This window comes from Aedes albopictus, chromosome 2 (assembly GCF_035046485.1).
Source record: "Aedes albopictus strain Foshan chromosome 2, AalbF5, whole genome shotgun sequence".
Classification (NCBI taxonomy): domain Eukaryota; kingdom Metazoa; phylum Arthropoda; class Insecta; order Diptera; family Culicidae; genus Aedes; species Aedes albopictus.
Genome location: NC_085137.1, coordinates 78,996,100 through 79,012,425, shown reverse-complemented (window position 1 = coordinate 79,012,425; position 16,326 = coordinate 78,996,100). Strand labels below are relative to the sequence as shown.

The 16,326-nt window shown below is 42.5% G+C and overlaps 1 protein-coding gene across 1 annotated transcript; it reads right to left on the bottom strand.

Moving 5' to 3' along the window:
• Positions 1 to 5,477: 5,477 nt before the first annotated feature.
• Positions 5,478 to 6,329, bottom strand: LOC115266787 (uncharacterized protein K02A2.6-like). The gene has a single exon (XM_029873360.1). It carries the CDS (start codon positions 6,327 to 6,329, stop codon positions 5,478 to 5,480), a length of 852 nt encoding a protein of 283 aa, XP_029729220.1.
• Positions 6,330 to 16,326: the final 9,997 nt, after the last annotated feature.

The following is a 16,326-nucleotide window of genomic DNA, read 5'->3' as shown; positions in this document are numbered from 1 at the left end:
AATACATGGTATGGTTGTGTACGTTAAATTTAGGAATGTTATTCCTCAGTAGTTGGAAAACTACAGTTTTTTTTTCTTTTGTTATTCCCAAATCTTCAACAGAATACGGTGAAGTTACTCAGGGCAGCTGCTCATTACCGTATTTGGAAAGTTCGGCCATGTGCTCGTCTCTTCTAGCATTCTAATTGCTATACCATTCGTTAACCTTTGATCAATCGCGATGTTGTACTTTGTACAACACATGAGAATTATTTGCTGTTACTTTGAAACCAACTTTTTTATGGATGCCAAACCCAAATGTATTCTACAAGAATCTTATTAAGAATATTATGAGACCTTTTTTAAAACAGTACAACTTCTTATAATGCGGAAAATTGGAAATGTTATTTTGAAACACTATCTATATATGAGATTGGATAGACAATGAAATGTGAATTAGTATATTACAAAACATTAATGATCTAGAAAGATGGTGTCTTCAGCAAGGTTACTTGAGATATCAAGGGCCTACGCGAGGTGAGCTGAGTAATTTAGATTTCAACCGATAGGCGGCGCTAGTGAGCATGTAAGTTTTATATCTCATATAACTCAGGATCCTAAGTACTTAGAAAGATGGTGTCTTCGGGAAAGTTATTTGTTTGGTCTCACACTAACTGATAGAGAGTCGTATGATTTTGAATAACACATTGAGGTGGCGCTAGTGATAAATCAAATTTTATAACTCATAAATCTCAGGATCCTCATTACTTAGAAATATGGAGTCTTCGCAAAGTTTTTTGGAAGGTCAAACACTAACTGAAGGAGAGCACTATGGTTTGTAACTTCACATCTAGATGGTGCTAGTGAGCATTCAAATTTCATAACATATTTAACAAAGTTAAGTGACAAATCCATCGCAAGGTGGTGAAACACACAACATTCATATTAGTTTTCTAAAAACATATTGGTAACACTATTTTGGGAGCACTTGTTATGTGAATACTATATTTTCTACGGTTGTTTTTAGATAACTTTTATGTAACATGTTTTAAAATTTTAGCTGCAACATGTTTTGGTGTGTTACTTGGGCAGGATCCAAAGATACATGAGATAAAAAAAATATATGCTCACTAGTATCGGTTAGTGGTGGCATTTTGAATCAGTCTGTCAATCGCATATAAGCCAGTAACCTACCAAACAACTTTGTCAAAGACCCTATCTTTTTGAGAAGTCAAGATCCTTAGATACATAAGATATAAAATTTTCGTCCTCACGAGCGTAGCCAAGTGGTGAGATTTCAAATCAACGGCAAATCAACTGTAAGTCCTTGACATACCAAATAGCTTTTCCGGAGACACCATCTTTCTGAGAAGGTAGGATCCCAAGATGCATAAGATATGAAATTCACATGCTTACTATCGCCACCTAGTGGTAGAATTTCAAATTAAACAGCCAGTAATCCGGAAGCCTTTGATCTACCAAACAACTTTGCCGAAGACATCAACTTTCTAAGTCATCAGGATCCACGTTATATTCGCGGCATTTCTGCAACACCTGGTTGATGCCGAACATTTGGTCCGTTGTAGCGCATTAACCTATGAATCCAGCCTGGGCCCACGAACTTTCTTGCAGTAGACGGCCATAGAAAGTGATAGGAGGTGGCATAAAATTTGAGAGAATATCTTATAGGCAGCGCTCAGGAGTGTGATCACGCGATAGTTTCCACAATCCAACTTGTCGATCTTTTAGAACATGGTACACACGATGCCTTCCATCCATTCCTCCTCCCAATTGTTGGTAATGGCCCAGTGTAGTGCTCTCACCAGTGCTTTGCCACCGTATTTTGGAAGCTCGCTTGGTAGTTGATTTGCTCCAGCGGCTTTGTTGTTTTTCAACCGGCCAACCTCCTCTTCAATCCAGGGATGGGAACACTCACTTTTAAAGATTTACACTCACTTGCTTTTTTCTCAGCTCAGAAGCGTGCTATCTAAAAACAATGTATGGACGACTTTTTCCTTGTGGTTTTGTCTAAAAGTTTGCCGAAGAGAGTAGGAGTCGCACCCACATACCAAAGTCGTGACAGAGCTGTGAAAGCGACTCTCCACGAGGTGAGTGTAATTTACATTCACCTCGTGGAGAGTTGCCTTCTCAGCTCCCTCACGCCTTCGGTATGCGTGTGCGACCCCTACTTTATTCGACAAACTTTTAGACAAAATCACAAGGAAAAAGTCGTCCATACATTGTTTTTACATAGCACGCTTCTGAAGTGAGAAAACAGCAAGTGAGTGTTCCCATCCTTGCTTCAATCTCTTGGAGGTTGGGGGCTGGAAATCTTTTGTCCTGCGTACGTACTCCTAGATCTGTTACCACGTCACCTTTGGTGCTTGCAGCGCGTAGTTAAGGTACTCATTGTAATGGTGCCGCCACTTTCCGACCACCTCATGTTTGGGAGAAAATTCCCGTTATTGTCTCGGTGCATGTCGCCTTGTGGCACAAAGCCATTGCGCGAGCGGTTCAACTTCTCGTAGAACTTCCATTGCTTCGCGATCTTGTTCTTCCTGCTGGCGATTCTTCCTCCGGAAAACTGAGTTCTGCCTGTTTCGCGCCTGTCTGTAACGTGCCTCATTCGCTCTCGTACGCTGTTGCATTCTCGCCCATGCTGCATTCTTCTCGTTTTGCAACTGTTCACATTCGCCGTCGTACCCGTCGTTTCTGTGATTTGGAGTCGCGAAGCCTTGTGCTGCAGCCGAGGTACTACCTATGGCGGATCGAATGTCCCTCCAGCCATCTTCAAGTGTAGCTGCACCAAGCTGCTCTTCCGTTGGTAGGCCCACTGCTAATTGCTGCGCGTATTCTTGAGCCACTTCTACGTTACGCAGCTGCTCGATGTCGAGCAGCAGCGTTCGACTTTGTGCCGCTTCGGGTACCGAGGAATCGGCCACAGCGCGCGGATCCCTACGATGCAACGCGATGCGGTTAACTTATGCTGTTGCTGCCTGCTGACTGACCGCGTGGGCTGCTGACGTCTTGGATGACGCCGCTGTGTAGAATGGGACGTGCAGCCGCGCGTGTGTGTAGAGTGGGATTGAAGCACGCAGCCGGACAGATGGAATCGAAAGTGCTGTCAAACTATATGCGACAGCCACACATCTCCCTTCCTCTAAAAAAAAAAGTGTTGTACTCTGGAATATACTCAATATGACTTCCTACTTTTTTGTTTGCGTTCGCACTGACACTAGTAATGACTCGCATTTTAAAATAATTGGTCCTTGATTGGTCCCATTTTGCATTTCATTGCGGATGCCAGACGTTCCAGCTAGGTGAAATTATTGGAGAGAGTTGATGAAATGTAATTACTGAACTATCCGACCAGCATTCCCCACAATTCTAACAAAGAAACTTTCATTTCTATATGCATCTCTTTTAATACTACGGAACGTTCTCAGCCTGTGTGTCAATTTACTGGCAGAATGACATATAAGAAAGGTCAATACAAACCAAACTTACCGAAAGAATGAATTTCCCTTGCATATTGTACCAACGGTAAATATTTCAGAGCAAAACGTCCTGCCCTCATTTTTTTATTGATCGAAGATTTCGAAGGTGATTTCCGGAACAGATATTTTGATTCGTCGTGTTCAGTTGAGAAGTCACAGCACAATGACACACCATACCCGAGTCGAACAATTTCCTATCTGCGACAGAACTGGAAACCCTCCGTTTTTACATTAAAGGTGATTATAAGCCTCAAACAATAGGGAACTGAAAACTCTCTTTTCTGTATAATATCGAACCTCCGATAATTTTAAAAAGTCTTTAAATTGGGTCCTGAAACTTTAAATTAAATGCACATTTAACTTTAGAACAAGTTATGAGCTAAATACATGTTTACTTTCGTTACTCTAATGGCTTTTTATATAACAACACGGATTCGCTGGTTATGTCACGACTGAGCCCTGATTAGCGAATCGTGTTCGTTCGTTGGGGCAACTGACAATTCATCAAAATGTTATAGACACACGCAACTGGCGAGAAATACGTCACGAAACAATAACACACCTGCACAAGCGTTCTGTAAACAGGTGCTGCGATAAGACGGCGGCCAGATGTCAAACTCGTTTTGACATCGATTTTGACAATGACAGTGCTTTTTAGGGTTGGGTGTTGCCCTAACCATCGAACATCCAACCATCGAGACAGCCCATCTCACGAGCCCCTTATTGAACGAATCGGTACTGTACTGGACAATCCTTTCGAGGCAAACTTTTTAATAATAAAATATAATAAAGTATTGTTTTATTTGTTTTCGACATATCCGTTGGTTTTTCTTCAATTTATTTCCGCCGGCATTCGATTGAAAAAGTAGTAGTTTTTCTGAACCCACAATGAGGGGAAATAATTGAAAAACTAGTCAATTTCTTCGTTGCCAGTTTATTCTTGACACTATTCATATTTTTTTCTAACGAAACGAATGTTTATATGTCCTGGCTATTCATCCATGATTTGAAATTCAAATATCTGAAAGTCATGTTCATGGTAACCTCTGACATCCAATTATTTCTCGTTTTTTTGTGCACATTTAGCGTACACTTTAGATTATGACACACATGTGATACAGGAATCAATGTAAATTTGCGCTTGAAATGAGTGCCACACTGATAATTCTCTCCGTTCAAGTCAGTCTTGTTAGAATTTTCTTGACAGTGAGTGCCGTTGTACGTGTATCACACTAGTATCACATGTCTGTCCGGGGTATTAGGTACATTTAGCTTTGGAGCAAAAACATATGTTACTGTAGCGTGGTCTTTATTATATCTTCATGTATGTCAGTATAATAAGGTGTAGTGTTCTATGATACATGGTTGTATGTGTATATCGTTTACGTCACATCTCCCTTTTTCCGAAAAAAATGAAATATTAAATACATTACAAATTCAAACGTTGAATTGGTTTCACCAATCTGCCCGATCTGGTGACAGTTCGCTGTGCTCTCTCTTCGTTGATCTGATGACCCCCGACTCGTTCAACCTGGGTAAATGGATTGTCTACCATGACTGAAGCTGGTTGTCGTTGATCCTCTGGTGTTATCGGCTTCTGTTGCGGCATCGACGACCTTGGAATGTCACAGACCGCTTCAGGTTGTACTGGGATGGCCACGTTGGACTTCCTAACGTGCTTCGTGTTTCTGCGGTAGGTGTCACCTTGATCAGTTTCGACTATAACCGATCTAGGTGTGTTCGTATCAGCAACAACTCGTCCTGACTCCCAAGATTTTGTCAGCGGGTTCTGCAACTTGACACGATTGTTGATCTCCAAGGGTTGACGAACTTGAGCTGATCGATCATAGTAGTCCGTCTGTTTGAACCTTTCGGTTTCCAGGTTGTGCTTGACATTTTCAATCACCATAGTCCATTTTACGAGCCGATTTTATGAATGAATTTTGACAGGAAGTAGCGTCCAATAACCCGTGAAAATCAATATCATCATCAACATTGTTGTCACTTCGTAAAATGGCTCATTGGCTTCAGTTTTTGATTGGCAACCGGAAGTGGCGAGTTTGTGATTCTGCTCATCAGTCGTTGATTTGGGGAAAGCAGCTTCGAATTACGTGGAATATTCCGATAGTTGAGCAATGCAAGTTGTACCGAACTGTTATCTTCGTAGCACTTTTTCAGGATATTTTTCGCAATTTGCACCGCTCGCTCACTCAGCCCGTTGCTCTGGGGATAATACGGGCTCGAAGTTACATGCTCAAATTTCCATTCCGCAGCGAATCGTCGAAAAATTAGCGATGAATATTGTTTGGCATTATCACTATGGAATTCTTCTGGGGTTCCCCAAATTGCAAACCATGACTGCAGGTGATCAATCACTTCGGATGATTCCATGGACCGTAACTTCTTGAAGTCGATCCAGCCAGAGTAGCTGTCGATGATAACGATGTAGTTTCCGCCGTTGAAATGGAATATGTCAGAGCCAACAATTTGAAACGGGTACTCTGGAACTTGCTTAACTATCATCGGCTCTTTTACATTGGAGCGGCTGTGCTTCTGGCAAACACCACAATCTTCGACGAATCGTTCAATGTCCCGACCCATTGAAGGCCAGAAGACCAGCTGTTTCGCCCTCTTAATGCTAGACTGTATTCCAAAGTGACCAGCATGGATAATGTTCATTGCTTTGAGGCGTAATGTTTCCGGTATCAGCAAACGATCCCCTTTGAAGATTAGTCCCTCGTAGGTAGAGAGCTCGTCACGATAGTTCCAGTATTGCTTGACTACCGAATCAACTTCCTCTGGATCATTCGGCCAGCCTGCTTTGATGACTACGATTGTAACTCGGTAGCTCATGGGATGGGGGAATCTACAGGGTCGTTGATGGCATTTCATTCACCCCTATACACATGCCATTGATGGCCTAATCTCGCTGGAGCAATCGCGGAACGGGAACCTGCCCATAGAGGTCTCACTACGTAGAATTGGCAAACTAATCATCTAAAAAGGGGGGGGGGAATACTATTACGGTTATGATCCAAGAAAAGCGAGGCTTGGAGGTTCCTTTGTGAACCCGGAGAACGACAAAAACACAAAATGGTGAACAAATCTTAACTTTTGGTGTCTCTTTCCAAAACGCGCTACACCTGAGGTTTCTATTTACAATTATTTATTGAGTGACGTCACAAAATGGGTACTTGCATGCATATTTGTTCTTCTGTTGTTCCGGATCGTTGTTGGAGGGGTAGCTGGTGGCTAGCTAGTCGATCGTGGATCGCCGATCGATGCTGGTCTGGGAAGCAGGCGTCGGGAACGTTGAAGGAGAGTTCGACGGACGCATGCCGACTTCGGAAAGGCCGGGCTATTGTCGGTGTTGGTGCTGATCGGCTCGTGCAGGTGTGGGAAGATGGCGGCTGCAGAAAGGCTGGCTGCGTCGAAAGTGCCTAATCGCGCGGCCAAGAGCAATGGCGGCACTGAGCTACTCCTCGGAATGCTGGACCGAGTTCAGGGTCGCGTCCTGAACAGGAAAACTGCGCGCACTTCCACCACACACATTCACGGCTCCTCGCACTGTCGGAAACTCAGCAAAAAGAGTAGAAAAGAAAAAGGTCCCAATCTTGGACCTGATCATCACGGATTAGTACCATATGACGCCACCGTACCTAACCTCTAACTTCACTCATTGTCTTGTCACTTTTGTTACGTACCTTTTTCTTGTTTTGTTTTAGTTAACACATTGTTTTTCGTTCATTGTCCTATTGTTTGTTCTTTGTGTAGTGGATTTTACTATAATTTTAACAATTAATTAGCTTTAAGTCATATTATTTTACTATTTACACTACTAACCGTACTAACACATTTTAACATTAACTGTCCGTACTATTACTTTTTACAACATTTTATTAACACACATTTTAACATTTAGCGTGGTTTTCTAACGAACAAACTGATCCTCAACATTACAAATTACACACGCGCGCTACTACGATTCTGTTCGAGGATCACTGAAAGTTAAGAGAAATTCCCCAGTTTCCGTTTGGCTTTTATAAGAAGAGCCAACATTTTTCCTATACATTTATGCTCATGATTTTATGTTTGCCCATCCTGTTGTAGTTGAGCACCATCTATGGGACGAGGAGAAGACTTTCAGGGCTGGTGTTTGTTTTGCCCGAGCTCAAACTGCTCGAGTTTGGACGCATTTCATGGACACGGTATGACGTGAAAGTGGAACAAGCACTCATTCGTTACCTGCATGCAGGGAGTGTGTGCGTTCCTTTATTGCAGGGTCTAATTTAGGGGAAGAAATTTGGGAAAATAGGAATTGTGGCGGAGCCATCAAGTACATTTTGGAACCGAACGGTTACACGATCAGCTCCCGAAGTGTGGCATCTTCTTCGGTTTTTGCCACGATTTCCTTCATCCAGGCCTTGGACACGTTGAGAACGACATGTACTTCCAAACCTGCGTCTTGTTCTGGTACTGGATTTTCCACATCTCGGCTCAGAGTGTCAGCGATAGGTACATTTTCACCTCGAACGTAGACTATCTCCGGAGCATAAGGTTGCACGTCCAGAATGATTCGCTTTAGCCTTGGAGGAGCTTTGTTAAGTGGTTTTTTGAAGATTGACTCCAAAGGCTTGTGGTCGGTGTGCACCACCACCGGCTTGCCAAAAATGTAGGAGTGGAATTTCTGGCACCCGAACCGAATAGCAAATGCCTCCTTCTCGATTTGTGGGTAGTTGCGTTGCGCTGAAGTTAGCGACTTCGAAGCATACGCAACAGGATGTCCATCTTGAAGTAGCACAGCTCCCATGGCATGAGAACTGCAGTCAACGGAAAGAACGTTCTGCTTGTTGACGTCGTAGAATTTCAAGACTGGTAATGATGTCAGCAGGCTCATCAATTTGTTGAATGCTGCCTGTTGTTCATGTTCCCACTGCCAGGTAACATCTTTTTGCAACAACTGCCTCAGTGGAGCTGTGACTTGAGACAGATTGACGATGAATTTCCCGAGATATGTTACCATTCCCAGTAGCCGCTGGAGTTGCTTCTTGTTTTCAGGCACCTTTAATCTCCGAATCGCATCGATTTTGTCGTTGTCCGGATGGAGGCCGTTCTCTGACACGATGTGGCCCAGATAAGGAACAGATTTCTTCGCAAATAGGCATTTTTCTGGATTTAATTTCAGGCCTGCGTTCCTCAGCCGGTCGACTACCTTTCCCGTTATGTCATTTAACTTCTCCAGCGTTTCCGCATAAATTAGGATATCATCCATCGACACGTCTGTTCCATTAATTCCTTCCAGCAACGTTGAGATCAAATTCTGGAACACCTCAGGAGCCGATGCCAACCCAAACGGTAGACTTAAGCAGGAAAAACGACCCCATGGTGTGCCAAACGTTAGGTACTTTTGGGAGTTCTCGGCTATTTTGACTTGCCAGAAGCCCTTCTTGCAGTCCAGGATGGTGAACCATTTTGCATTACGAATTCTGGACGCGATCTCTTCCATAGTGCGTAGCGGATAATGCCGACGGAGGATATTTTTGTTTACGTCCGTCGGGTCGATGCACAAACGAATTTTGTTGTTCTTGCGCACTACTATGAGGTTACTTACCACGGGTGTGGGATTTTCCTGCTTGATTATGACACCCATTTCGACCATCCTGTCCAACTCCGCCTTCACTTCATCGCGGATCTTGTGCGGGATCGCTCGTGTTGGCCGTATCTCGAACGCAGCATCCGGTTTCAGGTCCAGTTCGTATTCAAAGTTTTTGAAACAGCCGAAGCCTTGGAAGATGTCGTCACGGCTGCTAATAGAATTGACGCGTTGAATCATCTTCAGATCGACACAGGTTTTCTTGCCAAGGATCGGAATGACGTCCAAAGCGACGACCTTGAACGTGAGGTCGGCTTTGCGTTTGTTCACGATTCCTGCCACCGTCAAATCACCTTCAACCTTGGTATTTTCTCCATTGTAGGACACAATGTATTTCGTTTTTGATTTTTGCAGCTTCTTGCCGGTGAGTTTTTTGGCCAATTTCAACGGCAAAACGTTGCATTGTGCCCCACAGTCCAGCTTGAATTTAATCTTCATGTTGTCAATCGTTGCCTCTTCGAACCAGTCTCCGTCGTCGTCGTCGGTACCTACTGCGTGCAGGTAGAGGTCCACTTCCGCGTCCGATGAGTCCTCTTCGCTACTTTTTACCACCGCTGCTGCTTTCTTTGTTTTATTTTCTTTCTTCGGCTTCTTCTCCGTGTTACCTTCCTTCTTCTTCGAAAAACAACACTTCGCAAAGTGACCGGTTCCTTGACACGCCGAACACTGCTTTCCGTACGCCGGACAGCTTTTCTTGCCGTGCTTCGATCCGCAACGTCTGCACTGGAATGGCTTACCGTCATCGTCCGACCTGACTGCGCTGCAGCCTCGATTTTCCGAATCCATTTCCTTCAGTGTTTCCGTCGTCGTCTCACTTGCCTTGCAAATCTGGATCGCCTTCTCTAATGTTAGCTTCGGATCACTCAACAGTTTTTCACGGACTTTCTGACTGGAAATTCCGAGAACGATTTTGTCCTTCAGCAAGCGGTCATTAATATTCATACCTTCGTGCTCCGTTCCGAAATCACAGTCTCGGATTGCTGCTCGCAGTTTGATAAGAAAGTCATCGAAGCTTTCACCAGGTTGCTGATCCGTTTTCAGGAATACGTACGTACTGTATGTCGGATTGGCTGTCGGACTGTACGCATCGTTCAAAGCTTTCTTGATCGCTTCTGGGTCCTGTTGTTCCGCCTCCGTCAGCTGCAATCCTTTGAATGTCCCGATGACGTCCGGACCAAGGCTGTTCATCAAGATTCCCACCTGTCTCTGTGCTGGTAGGTCCTTTATTCCCGAAGTTTGCTCGAACCACGAATATTGCTGTATCCAGTCGTTCCATATACGCGCTTTATCTGTATGGCTATGGATGTTTATGCGATCTGAAGGGTGAGCAAAGAAATTCTGCACCGGCTGCTGCATGAGGTTATGTGCTGCCGGCTGCTGTGCAGCCGCTGCTGCGTTCGATGACTGCATTTTTCAGCAAATCTGCCACTCCCGAACCGAAACTTCGCGACGACTCTACGACCGAATGTTTAGCTTAGTTTTTCCCGATAATTTTCCGAACATTCCGCGACTTTTTTCCCGTTTTTTTCTCGAATAAATCGCGGCGCGAAAACTGACCACTTCTGACATCATGTAGCGTGGTCTTTATTATATCTTCAAGTATGTCTGTATAATAAGGTGTAGTGTTCTATGATACATGGTTGTATGTGTATATCGTTTACGTCACAGTTACAATCATTTAAGTATTGCCACTGAATCAAATTTAAACCATCGCGCAACAATAATGACAACGTCGCAATCTGCATTTGTTGTGACAATCCACCCAATGCGACATAGGTTTGCCCCAACTTGAACAGAATAGGATACAGATCGTACACGAGTTTAAATATTTAAAAGCCTTACATTGCGATTTTCGAGCGGTAACTTCGAGTTGGCAAACACTGCAACGCTGTTAAAGAGCTACCAATCTACCATCAAACAGTTTCGATTTCGGGTTAGTAATGATCAATTTTTCAAAAGTTGAAATGTACGCAACAAATATAGCTTATGTTTTGTCACCAACAAAAATTCTCGTGATCATGTAATTATCTGTTACCAGTTGGGGTAAAGACTAATCGCCGCGCCTTCCCTTAATCGGACGTTCTGTTCATCAGCGCGGTCCCACGTGTCCAATGCATTTTTTTGTACATTCAGTCCAAGTACAATCTCAATCTAATAAAAATCCAAACATTTTTGAATCCAAACAAAATCGAACTCAAATCCATATTCAATTTAAATTTTTTTAGAATCTAGCTCAAATCGCACAAGTCTAATGGGAGTTACATCCAGCATTAGTCAATCCAAACTTAATTTAAATGCAATACAAATCTAATTTAAATGTAATCGAAATCTATTTCAAATCCAATCGAAATTCTTCATTGAAAATGTTTACGTTTAGAACAAACATTTTCAATTCAATTCAAACTGCATCCAGATGAGAAACATTGGTAGAAGATGAACAAAATCACACATTCAGATTTTCCTACTATGTTTCGCTTCACGTCTTATTCGATCTATACATTAACACCTCCGGATGGTAATGATCCAATCCGTTCCAAACCAGCCAATCGTTCAGCTCTACTTCTAGAAACTTTATTACGTAATTATTTCTTTCCACCTCCAAAAATAATAGCACAGATGGCTGTTTCATAATTCCAACAAACCATAGATTGTCATCCCGATCTGCTTCCGATCACGCATAGCACGGTCATCCCGATCCGCTTCCGATCACTCATAGCGCGGTCATCCGGATCCGCTTCCAACAACTCATAGCGCGGTCATCCCGATCCGCTTCCGATCACTTATAGCGCGGTCATCCCGATCCGCTTCCAACAACTTATAGCGTGGTCACCCTCAGCCACTCTAAACAATTTGCAATTATTTTTAGCTCAATCTAGAGATGGATTTTTAATCCCTTAGTGGGAAATCAAAATCTCAAGATTTGCATGTTTCATCACATCGTCACATTTTTACAACATCACAGGTTTTCAGTTCAATGGCATAGAGTACAGATTTTTTTTTACCAGGATTTGTTAAAAAAATTGCTTCAGCGATTCCTAGCGAAACTAGGATCAAAGCATGGAAGTAAAACAAATACTCGAATAAAAGTTTGCTTGCTTGCTGTTTGTTTGTTGTACAAAACTCTGACCACCAACACTAGCTAATAGGCTCACAATGCCCAAAATTTATTGAAAAATGTCATTTAAAAAAAATTGATTACGTCGATACTTTCGAAAATCAAAGCTTACAGCTCTGTGGGAAATTGGAAATTTCCAAATCTCATCGCCAATATGCAACAGATGCTGATTTCTTTGGCTCACTGCCAGTGTTCAACTTGAGTATTCACGACGGTACAAACAAACAAGACAGTATACATGGAACCACGATTCCACCCGAGTTCCCTTGAAGCAACTCCTGTTAGGTCCAAAACCCTCAACAAGGCCAATTGTCAAGGTCAAAGCTCAAACCAGTCTCCACTTTACCTCAAATTGCCGAAAATAAGGCAACACCTCAATTCTAGGCAACAACAATCGACCCACCCTGCGTCATTCTGGGTGAAATAGGGTACTAATATAATAGGGACCCCCATATATTGGCATATTCTTCAAAAATAGTTTCAAACTGGTCCAACTGGTGTCCAAAATATATACTGAAGAGGGTCTAAAATGTATTGGAGTGTCCTAAACAGTGAAAAGTTATGCTTCAAAAATCAGTTATTTTCATCTAATTTTCTTCTAATACTTCTTCACGCACACGATGACAGATACAAATGGGATTTCCCATTGGAGTGAGTACATTTTTGCTGCCGTCAGAGCCAATCACGACTGGCAAATCAAAAAAAAAATCATCACAACTTCGACACAACCCAAGTTGTCACAAAATGTCGGAAAAGAAAACAAACAACTCACCCGAATCTCCGGTAACGCTGCAGACACAAAAAAAAAAACAAAAACAACTCAACGCCACTCCCGCCTTTAACACACGCGAGACAGCTCTCACCAACACAACACGGCCCCGTTGCGCCATGGCCGATTCCTCGTACACAATTCTAAAACTTTTAAGAAACTGCTGGGTATCCAGCAGCCTGGCAGGATCGCCAATGTGCCGCTTCGAGTACCGAGGAATCGGCCACAGCGCGCGGATCCCTACGATGCAACGCGATGCGGTTAACTTATGCTGTTGCTATGAGTATGTTATGAGTAGAGTAGAGTAGAGTAGAGTAGAGTAGAGTAGAGTAGAGTAGAGTAGAGTAGAGTAGAGTAGAGTAGAGTAGAGTAGAGTAGAGTAGAGTAGAGTAGAGTAGAGTAGAGTAGAGTAGAGTAGAGTAGAGTAGAGTAGAGTAGAGTAGAGTAGAGTAGAGTAGAGTAGAGTAGAGTAGAGTAGAGTAGAGTAGAGTAGAGTAGAGTAGAGTAGAGTAGAGTAGAGTAGAGTAGAGTAGAGTAGAGTAGAGTAGAGTAGAGTAGAGTAGAGTAGAGTAGAGTAGAGTAGAGTAGAGTAGAGTAGAGTAGAGTAGAGTAGAGTAGAGTAGAGTAGAGTAGAGTAGAGTAGAGTAGAGTAGAGTAGAGTAGAGTAGAGTAGAGTAGAGTAGAGTAGAGTAGAGTAGAGTAGAGTAGAGTAGAGTAGAGTAGAGTAGAGTAGAGTAGAGTAGAGTAGAGTAGAGTAGAGTAGAGTAGAGTAGAGTAGAGTAGAGTAGAGTAGAGTAGAGTAGAGTAGAGTAGAGTAGAGTAGAGTAGAGTAGAGTAGAGTAGAGTAGAGTAGAGTAGAGTATTTGGGAGATTGAATGTTTTTCTCCTACGCGCAGCTTAGATGATTAAGCTTTAAATCTGCAAAAGCTTGGTTTTTACTCCACTGAATTATTTTTTGAAATCATTATATATCCTTTAAAATAAATCCTGATCACCCCTATCCAGTAAGTATCCGGAGAAAAATTACGATGCCGTCCCAGACTTGACCACCCTGGGAGGAAAGCAGAAGAAAATATTGAGGTCATCAGGCATCAATAGCTCCGATGGATACAATCAGAAACCATTGCAGACTGATGATATGGCATCCATCATCGAACGGAAATGGCTGCATTCACCGAAGAAAGGACCTCCCAGAGCAAATAAGCTGAAAAGGTTATTAGTTTGATACATTCGATTGCCCATTTATTTGCGCAAGCTTCATTTCCCTCGATACTCAATTTGACCATTTTCTGACGTGGGTCTGGTCTGTGGAGGTATTACAGTTGGTGACGAGAAATGGAATTTTCCATATAAACATAACACAAGAAGATTGATGGCATTCGTTTGACATTGGTAAACAGCCGAAAAGTAAACAACCGGCACTCGACGTAACGCTCGAATCCACAATTCCAAGACACAACAAACAACACCATCATCTAATTCAATTCTCGTTTGTCGAGATCCTTCTGGGTACCTACCAAATGTAAGCAACAATAACAAAATTATTACACACAACTGGCACCGAGCAAGCGATACCGGCGGCGCGGTAGATATGTCGGTTGGTACCTACCTGGCTGTGTGCTTCCGTCGCAGCGTCGCAGCACACCGGCATGCGAGAGATGTGCCGTTTAGGATACATTTCCGTAATTGGTCTTTGTTCCGCCATCACCCACCATCCTCGGTGGAGCCCACCTCGTTCGTCGTCGTTGTCGTCGTCGTAGGTTGTCGAGAAGGCCAGGATCTGTGTGGATCTGGATCCACGTTTGCTCAAGGTTACCGTTTTCGATTTGCGCCCCCTCAGCAAATACCAATCCGTTCCGGATATATTCGCATGATTGTAGGAACAGTAGGTACTGTTGGTGGAATTATTTCTCGATTTTTTCCTTCCCTCCTTGGATCATCTTGAATCATTTAAAAGAGGAATCCCGTGTGTGTGGTTCGTATCGTTCACCGAGAGCACTCAGAGCGTATCATGACCATTGGCACTTTTTCCCGATATCTCTGCAGTAGGTATGCATGTAACGACGACCACACAAAAGAGAACCACATTGTTAGTTACAGTGAGCACATTGTGATGCGTGGAGCTGCCACTACGCTACTAAAAGCAACCATTTCCAATCAAATATTTATTTTTACTGGGAACACGTTGGTGCTTCAAAGTGTACCGTGGAATGTTTATTTAATTTTTATTGCAGCCACAGTGAAATTTGCGGCTACATTTTTATGTTCCGCCATATGGCTTCTAAAGTTTGTGAACAGTGGTCAGAAGTGCTCAAAGCACTGATACTGATATTATGTAGCTTTTTATAGATTTTGTTTTGTTGCTCTAATATGCCTATTGAAAAAACATATAGCTATGTGTTTTCTGGAATACAAATCTTTTCCAATGAACAAGGTGTTCATTTCCTGTGGGCAAAAAGTTTCGTGTAGAAAATTTTCCAGGAATTCTTTCAGAGATTTCTACACAGATTCCTTACATTTTTTTTATGAATTCCTTCCAATATTGCATAATTGATATATTCACAAATCACTCCCGGATTTTTTCATAATACTGCTCAAGGATTCTTCCCAACATTCTCTCAAGGAATCTAATATTTCTCCAGAGTTTGCTTCAAAAATTTTACCAAGATTTCGTTTGGTAAATTTTGCAGGGATTGTAAAGCCTCTCCTGGGATTACTTCAGAAATTATTCTAAAGTGTTTTTAGACAATCCTTCTGAAGGAATCATTATTTCCTCTAGGGATTCCTTTATATTTTTTCCAGTGATCCAAAGGCCTTGTATTTCTTCATTACTGAGATTTCCAGCTATAGGCTGGCTCATCTTCGCACTCAGAAGTTCTTTCAAAGATTGTTTCACAAATTCTTTCAGTTAGTTGTGCATGCTTTTCGCCCAGCCAAGGGCTGAAAGTCTCTTAAATAAAGACAAATCAATCAATGCATGCTTTTCCTTACAAACTCCTCCAGAGATTTTCTCAGAAATTTCTCCATGGATTCCATCAAAATTATCCAAAAGAATATCTCCATGAATTTCTTCAGGGATTCATCCAGAAAATCGAGCAAGAATTTCTCCAGCGAATCTATGCATTATTACTATCACTGATTCCTGTAGAAACTGATAGGGTATCGCACCACTTGGGCGGTGGCTTCTGTATTCGTCTGTTTTCCACTATAATTCAGTCTATTGTGAACCAATTGACTTGAAATGTTGTATACGGGTAGATATTATGCCTATCTCACCACATTCCAAAAGTTGTGTCAATTGGTTCAAATTTGA